We start from the raw sequence: 8,010 nt of genomic DNA, 5'->3' as shown, positions 1-8,010 counted from the left end.
TCTCAGAACAACCCTACACATTAGGCGCTGTTTTCAGTCCCATTTTAGGGATGAGAAAACTGAGACCGAGGGAGATTAAGAACTTTGATCCAGCTTCCAGAGCTAGCAGGAGAGCACACATTTCAGCTGGGGCAGACAGATGCCTGGAGCCCCATTCCCCATCTACTGGAAGGAAATCTCCTGTGACACCCCTATTCATGTGAGGGAGGGGCAGAGACCCAGTAATACCCCAGAGGGAACTTCTCACCCCATAGCCAGATAGCATTCGTGGTCAGATTTAATTAGATTTAAACACTTTTTTAAAAAGTGACCTTAATAGTCAATAGACAATGCTCTGGGTGAAACGAAAGAAACCCGAGATCTACTTGCTTGAGATTTTGGTCTTATCTAGATTTTCTACATTATTGTTTGTCCGCTAATTCAAAAAATATGTAAATGCTTCTCCTGTGCTTACTGGCAGAGCTGGGAACAGACTCCGACCTCTGGTTTCCATTTAAGTATCTCCCCTCAATTTTCATCATCTCATGAATTTATGTCCTCGTTGCCTAGCCCAGACCAAAAAGAATCCACACAAGTGTACTCCCAAGCCCACAAAACTTCAGCTGATCGATTCCTCACATTTTTTGTTTTTTTTTTTGCTAACAAAATGCTTTCCATTATTCTGCTTAAAAAACCATGCTATTATGGTCCATTTTCTTTCTGTATTTGGATAACCATGAAATTACTGCTTTCCCAACTTCTCCTTGGAAATATCCCAACAACAAGGGGAAGTAACTGTACTCAGGGGTGAGTGGTAAGCCAGAAACTCTATTCCCAGCCCAATATTTCTTTACGTTGAAAGTGTCTATCTTAAAACTTCAGCCTGCCACTTGACACTAATGATGTCAACTGAAACTTATTGAATCCTTTCTTGCCAAGTGCCAGGGTTGTTTTAGGTGCTTAACATTTGTTACCCTGTGAAATCCTCAGAGCAGCTGTCTGAAACAGGTACTAATATTTTGTCCTCATTTTACAAGTGAAGAGACTGAAGCACAGAGAGGGTAAGTAACTAGGATAAAGTCACACAGCTGGCAAGGAGAGAGCCTGCATTCAATGTGGGCAGCTAGCTCCAGGGCCTAGGCTGTTAACTTCTGTGCTCTAGTATTTTCACATTCTATCTGGGGTGAGATTAGTCTAAAAAAGTGGCTCTTGGTGGGGGCAATTTTACATCCTCTAATCCCTGCCAGGACAGTAGGCAATGTCTGTGGACATTAGTGATTGTCACAAAGGGTGTGTGTGTGTGTGTGTGTGTGTGTGCATGTTACTGGCATGTGGTGGGTAGAGACTACCGATGACGCTAAATATCCCACAATGCACAGGGCAGCCTTCACAACAAAGAATTACCCAGCTCGAAATGCCAAGGTTAGGGAATCCTGGTCTAAAAGCATTTTAAATTACTTGCTAGCTAAATTCCCTTTCTTTCCAAAACCTTCTCCAAAAACCACCGTGTTATCCTGTGGCTTCTGGTACCCCCACAACATCACAATTTTGAAAGTCCATTTGAGAATTGTGACCTTATAATGTGTGCAAGTGACAAAATTTCATGAGGTTTTTCAAATGCCCTGAGATTTAATGGCAGTAGCCTTTTTATCTACCTACCTTTTCTGACCGGAGGGTGAGCAACAAATGGAGTTTTCCCCCTTTAGCCAACAACGGTAAAAGGACGGAACATTTGTTATATGACAAGTGAGAATATTTGCTCCCAACATCATGCTTTCTTAGGCAGACCTTAGCATCATCTATCAAACTGTTTCTAAAATGGAAACAAACCAGACAGACATTTCAGTAAGCAGAGTTATGGTAAAAAGTGTCTAATCCTGCCTACATTTCTGCTTTCTTGTGTGGGGTTTACCATTTCTCAATTTCAGTGTATTTTTCAACAACATGGCAGAAATAATAGTAGCTAAATTGGATGGTTGTTGGCAAGATGAAAATGAGGCAAAAACCCTACTAAGCACAGAGTTCGGTACACAGTTTCACTTTGAAACCTAAGTTAAATTTTAAATTCAAATATGGTAAAATGAGCCAGGTGTGGGGGCTCACACCTATAACCCCAGCTACTCGGGAAACAGGTAGGAGGATCACTTAAGGCCAGGAGTTTGAGAACAGCCTGTTAAATGTTTTTTCAATAATGCAGTAGTTGAATTTTGAAATCCATAACTTTGTGGTGGGTCCCTGAGAATTAGCATTTATATCAAACTCCCGGTGATGGTGTTGCTGGTGCTGCAGACCAGGGAAACACATTTTGAGAACCATTTCCTAATAACATGCAAGTATTTGGATTTATAACCACAAATGGTGCCCTTTTCATGTGAAGTGGATTTTTATTCCAGGGATGCAAGGATGGTTCAATGTATGCAAGTAAGTAAATGTTATTCACCACATAAACAATTAAAAACTATATGATCATCTCAATTGATGCAAAAAAAAGCATTTGGTAAAATCCAGCACCTTTCATGATAAAAACCTTCAGCACTAGGCATAGAAGAAACATACCTCAAAATAATAAAAGCCGTATATGGCAAACCCATAGCCAACATCATACTGAATGGGGAAAAGTTGAAAGCATTCCCCCTAAGAAGTAGAACAAAAGATAAGGATGTCCACTTTTTTTTTTTTTTTTTAGGACGCCCACTTTTAACACTCTTGTTCAACATAGTACTGGAAGTCCTACCCAGAGCAATCAGGCAAGAGAAAGAAATAATGGGCATCCAAATTTGAAAAAAGGAAGTCAAATTATCTCTGCTGGTGAGATGATCTTATATCTAAAATACCCTGAAGACTCCTCCAAAAGACTAGATTTGATAAATGAATTCAGTAAAGTCTCAGGATACAAAATCAATATACAAAAATCAGTAGCATTTATATATACCAATAATGACCAAATCAAAACCTCAATCCCATTTACAACAACTACAAAAAATAAAATGAAATGCCTAATAAATATATTTAACGAAGGAGGTGAAAGATCTCTACAATGGTTTGGTCCTTTTGACAGGTATATTTTGTTGCTGGTTTGTGTAATGAGTTGAACAGTGTCCCTCCACCTCCCCAAATTTATGTTCACCCAGAACTTCCGAGTGTGACTTTATTCAGAAATAGAATCTTTTCAGATGTAATTGGTTAAGGATCTTGAGATGACATCATCCTGGATTTAGGGTGAGTCCCAAATCCCATGATTGGTGTCCTTGTAAGAAGAGGAGAGGACACAGGGAAGGTCAGGTGGAGACAGAGGCAGAGGTTGGAGTGTTGCTGCCACAAGCCAAGGAATGCCAGGAGCCACCAGAAGCTGGAAGAGGTAAGGATGCAGCCTTCAGAGGGAGTGTGGCCCTGCTGACACCTTGATTTCGGACTTCTAGCCTTCCAAACCATGAGAGAATAAATTTCTATTTTTTTTAGACAGTTTGTGGTACTTTGTTATGGCAGCCCTAGAAAATGAACAATTTGGTTTTACTTTTTCTGTAGGAAGGTAGATCTGCATTGTTTGCAAAATCAGATGTTTAAGACAGCCAGAATTAGTTTCAAAAGTGTATAGGAATAATTTCTCTGGGTTTTACTTCATCTGTGACATGCTTTAGTATATTTATGAAGATGAAATGATGCAGTTCCTAGGCTGTGGCTGGCACTCGGCTGGTGCTCAATGAATGGTAACTATTGTCATATATTCCCCCATCAGAAGCTGTTATTAATATTTGTGGGAAGTGTTTGCTCTTCTTTTGCCTCTTTCTTCGTGGCAGAGTGCTCACTAGATGTGGTTGGGTAACAGACCAAATGGCCTGAAAACAATCACTCAATACTGGCACGGGGGAATCCAGTGTGCACCCGATGCACGCAGGTCCTGTCCAAAAATGGCAGCCCCAGAGTGTGGATGGACTCTAGCAAGGGTGGTTTTTAAGGAGAAGACCCCAGAACAGACCAGAGAGACCAGCAGAAGTAAGAGGCTGCAAAAACGTGTCTGTCCCCTTTAGGGGCTTGTCCCTGGAATAATCACCGTGAGGACAGCAACAACAGTGGCAGCCACCCCTTCTGAGCGTGGGCTCACGGCACACTCACTCCGTGCTTTTCTCATTTCATCCTCACAACAGCCCGGCCGGTGAGAACAGGACCACGTCCGGGCTCAGAGGGGTTCCCTAACTGACAGACCCGAGGTCACACCTGGAAGCGGGCACCCGGGTACTTGAACCCGGGGCTGCGCCCCCGTCAGGGGCCCTGAAGTCCAACTGTGGGGAAGCGCTTTGCAGAAGAGCAAGATCCGATCAGAAGAGGGAAGGGCTTTGTCCTTGGGGAAGGGCCCAAACTCGCATACGTGTGAACTATGTTGGCTACAGCCTGCTCCGTTTCCGGCTGGAGAAGGTGCAAAAGTCTGGGGACCTGCGAGCTGCCATAGAGGCGAGTGCACCGAGCCCGGGCGCGCAGGGCAGGCGGGAGCCGCAAGGCCTTGGTGGCCCCCGCCGCGATCAAGGCCCGGCCAGGCCGGGCTCGGGTGCCTGGGGCGGGAAAGCTTTACCTGACTGGCTCCTGGGGAGGAACAGGTCGCGACATTGTCGTGGGGAACCTTTGTTTCCAGTCAGTGACTCCTCGGAAGTGCTGGGCGGGACGGGCCTGCGCAGAGCAGCACGGGCCCCGGGAGGAGCCTGCAGCCAGAGGCGGGGCGGGGCGGGGCTTAGGATGGGGCGGGGCCCATGGCCAGAGGCGGGGCGATGTGTGGGGGCGGGGCTTAGGGTCTGGTCTTGCTGGTCGAGTAAAGCAGTTATGCCCTGCTTCTGGTGCTTCCTGGAAAGCAAGAGGCTTATGGGGAATTGTGAAATTTACAACTGTAAATTTTTTTTTTAAAATAAAAATGGCTGGGTGCGGTGGCTCATGCCTGTAATCCCAGCACTCGGGGAGGCCAAGGCAGGAGGATCCTTTGAGGCCAAGAGTTCGAGACCAGGCAGAGCAAGAATACGGAGACCCCCATCTCTATATAAATAGAAAAATTAGCCAGGAGTGGTGGTGCACGTCTATAGACCCAGCTGCTTGGGAGGCTGAGGCAGGAAGATCGCTTGAGCCCAGGAGTTTGAGGTTGCAGTGAACTATGATGATGCCACTGCACTCTAGCCCTGGCAACAGAATGAGACCTTGTCTTTAAGAAAAAAAATTTTTTTAAGTGAAAATGCAACGCTGGTGAGGTGAGAGGATCCAGGTACTCCCATCTACTGTTGCTGGAAGGGGAAGGTGGTTCAGCTTTATTGAACGGCAGTCAGTACATATTTACTGAACACCTTCATGCAGATCCCATGGCAAAAGAAAGGCCACGTGGAGCTCACAGTCAAATGGGAGAAGAGACTTGAATCGAGCCATTTATATCAATACCACCACACAGAAGCAGTTGGCCCGTGAATTATGTGAATGTGATTGCTAAGGAGATATCCTAACCCCCTATCCAATATTCGTTGCACAGCTACAATGTGCTGGTAGTGGGGAGATGACTAAGACATGGCCCTTGACCTCTAAGGCCTCCTAATCCAGTGGGGTGATACTAAACATGACTCTCAGCTCTAGTAACTCACAGTGTGCTTGCTCTTGGCTCTGGGTGAGAAGGGAAGGGAGAGTGGTTCAGAGAACTGAGTTGGAGGCTGAAAGTTATTGTCTGGGGTTGTTATTTTCTTTTAGACATCCTTTGATTATCCTCATTTTTGAAGATGAGCAAACTGAGGCTCAGAGTGGTTGAGTGCCTTACCTGTGGTCACACAGCTGGTAAATGGTGGAGCTGGTTGTTGATCACATGCAGCGAGCTGCAGCTTGTGCCCGGGTGGGCATTTGAGGGATAGGTAGGATTTCAAGAGGGCAAGGTGGGGAATATAACATTCAAGGCAGAGGGAACCGCAGAAGCCAAGCTTGGGTGGGGAGTCTTGTTCAGAGGGGCAGATGGTTCAGTGTGGCTGGAATAAAAAGGGCATTTGGCAGAGCAGAGCCCTGGAAGTAGATGAAAAGGCTTTAGAAGCCACAGGAAGATGGAGGCTGACCTTCCTCCTAAAGGGAGAGGAATAGCAAGTCTGAGTTTCAGGACAATCTTGGTGGAAGATGGGTTGGCAGACGCAAGAAAGCAGATGCAATCAGGGAGCTCTTCCAAAAGTCCCAGCTCAAGGACCTAGGAAAAGAAGCTTTTAAACTTTCTGAAAAACCCCCACACTCCCAGCATCAGAAAGAGTGTAGTAGGAGTTTGATGGTCTTAATGTAAAAAGCAGCATCCTGAGATGCTTTGGGGTACACCAAGGCTATATACACAATATCTTATTTCAAGTTCAGAAATACTGCTGCAAAAATACTTGCCTTTTATGGCTTTTGTGAGGCTGGAAACCACAGCACAGGGAGCATCACAATGTGAAATGTATCATGATAAGGTTATGTGTGTGTCTGTATCTCCGTACCTTCAAGACAACAGAGCTTCAAGGTTAATGGGTAGTGTCTTTTAGGAGGAACGACTTGAGTTTGTAGCTTTTGCACACAGATTTGTTGATAGTAACATAAGTCTGGGAAATGTGTTGAAGAGAAGCAAAGCTGTAAAAAGATCAGGATAGCCTGCAAAGCTACCATCTACAAGTGCAGGTCTCTCAAAGAAGCACACCCTAGGGGCCAGGGTGGGCCTTATCTGCAGACCACTCACCTGGAACCTTTATTTGAACAGCAGCACCTCCGGGCCAGGCCTGGGTGGTGCAGAGATAAAGAAAACACCAACCAGCTTTCAGGAGCACAGGATATCTGGGGAAGAGACCTACAACAAACAATTAGCTTTAATGCCAGTTAAGTGCTCTAATCAAGGAGAAAGGGCTTAAGTGCTCTGGGGAAGGGAGGCGCAGCAGGGAAGCCATTAATTTCGCCTGGGGATAGGCAGTGGGATCTGGGTAGGTAGTAGAATGACAGTAGGAAAACTGGGAACACTTAGCAACTTCTTAGGGTGGAAAAATAATGCTCAAGAAATGTGAGTTTCCCCCCTTCCTTCCTCAGTTGGCAGAAAGGTCTCTAAGCTGGAGGGAATTCTTAGAAGAGGACTTTCAGATTAAATCTCACACATCCATCAAAGTATAAGGTTTAAGACAACTGGGTTGAACATTCCACAAAGCAGATACTTTCCCCTCTTACTTCCTCCAACTCACTCCTTACCCCCATCGCGCACCAATTGTCCTCCACCTCCTCGTAAATCAGGGAGAGTCCAGGAAGCACAGCCTTCTCCCCCTGGAGGAGAGGAAGGTGAGGAATTTCTTTGAGAACTGAGTTAGAATAGGTATTTCTCTACAAATAAGTCAGGGGAGCTCAGTATCCAAAATCATCTGGGGGTGGGATGCTGCCCAGACAACTCAATGCTCCAAATCCTACCCTGCAGGTTCTTATCTCTGGGTGGAAATTCACCCAGGAACTTGCATTTCTAAGCAAACCTCTAGGTGGTTCAGACATAAGGATTGAAGACACAGGTTTAAGTGCTCCAAAGGGGGACATTTAATGTTGGGAAGATAAGGCCACCTCCTTCTAACACGATGATGTGGCAGGCCCCGAGGGAAGGGGAGATAATGGCCACCAAGGACCAGGAGGTGCCATTCCTGGTGACATTGGAATGATCTTTTCTGGTAGTGAGAGTTGGCATTGTGGGCAGACCCATCTCAGCAGAGGCACCAGGGATGTTGAATGGATTGCTTTGTAGAGAGTGGGCTGGAGTGGACAGATTCCTACATAATGTGGCTCTTGCCTTTTTTTAAAGATACCCATTGAAAAGGAAATAACTTGTCAGTTTGGTTCAGCAGGTTCTCTGGTTGAGCACTGATTCTTAGGCAGGCTTCACGATGGATGTTGGAGATACAGAGACATGTGATAGTTGGTCCTTGCCCTTGAGGGGCTGGTGTCAAATTGTCTGTACCAGAATCTACGGGGGCTGATTAAACCGTTAGGTACTTGGGCCACAGCCCTGGGGAAGCTGGTGCACATGGGACCCAAGCA

At 45.7% G+C, this 8,010-nt stretch overlaps 1 protein-coding gene across 1 annotated transcript in view; it reads right to left on the bottom strand.

Moving 5' to 3' along the window:
• NUDT7 (nudix (nucleoside diphosphate linked moiety X)-type motif 7) overlaps positions 1-4,646 on the bottom strand; it is a 13,134-nt gene extending 8,488 nt beyond the window's left edge. Inside the window, exons 1-2 of the mRNA XM_012641531.1 lie at positions 4,547-4,646; positions 1,639-1,792 (exon numbers count right to left, since the gene is read on the bottom strand). Coding sequence (XP_012496985.1) covers positions 1,639-1,792; positions 4,547-4,581 — 189 coding nt within the window. The 5' untranslated portion in view covers positions 4,582-4,646. The remainder of the gene's footprint in view (positions 1-1,638; positions 1,793-4,546) is intronic.
• Between the last annotated feature and the right edge of the window lie 3,364 nt (positions 4,647-8,010).

Source organism: Propithecus coquereli, unplaced genomic scaffold (genome assembly GCF_000956105.1).
Source record: "Propithecus coquereli isolate 6110/MARCELLA unplaced genomic scaffold, Pcoq_1.0 Scaffold165, whole genome shotgun sequence".
Lineage (NCBI taxonomy): Eukaryota > Metazoa > Chordata > Mammalia > Primates > Indriidae > Propithecus > Propithecus coquereli.
Note: the sequence above shows the minus strand (reverse complement) of the source record. Positions and strands in the feature narration are given on the sequence as shown.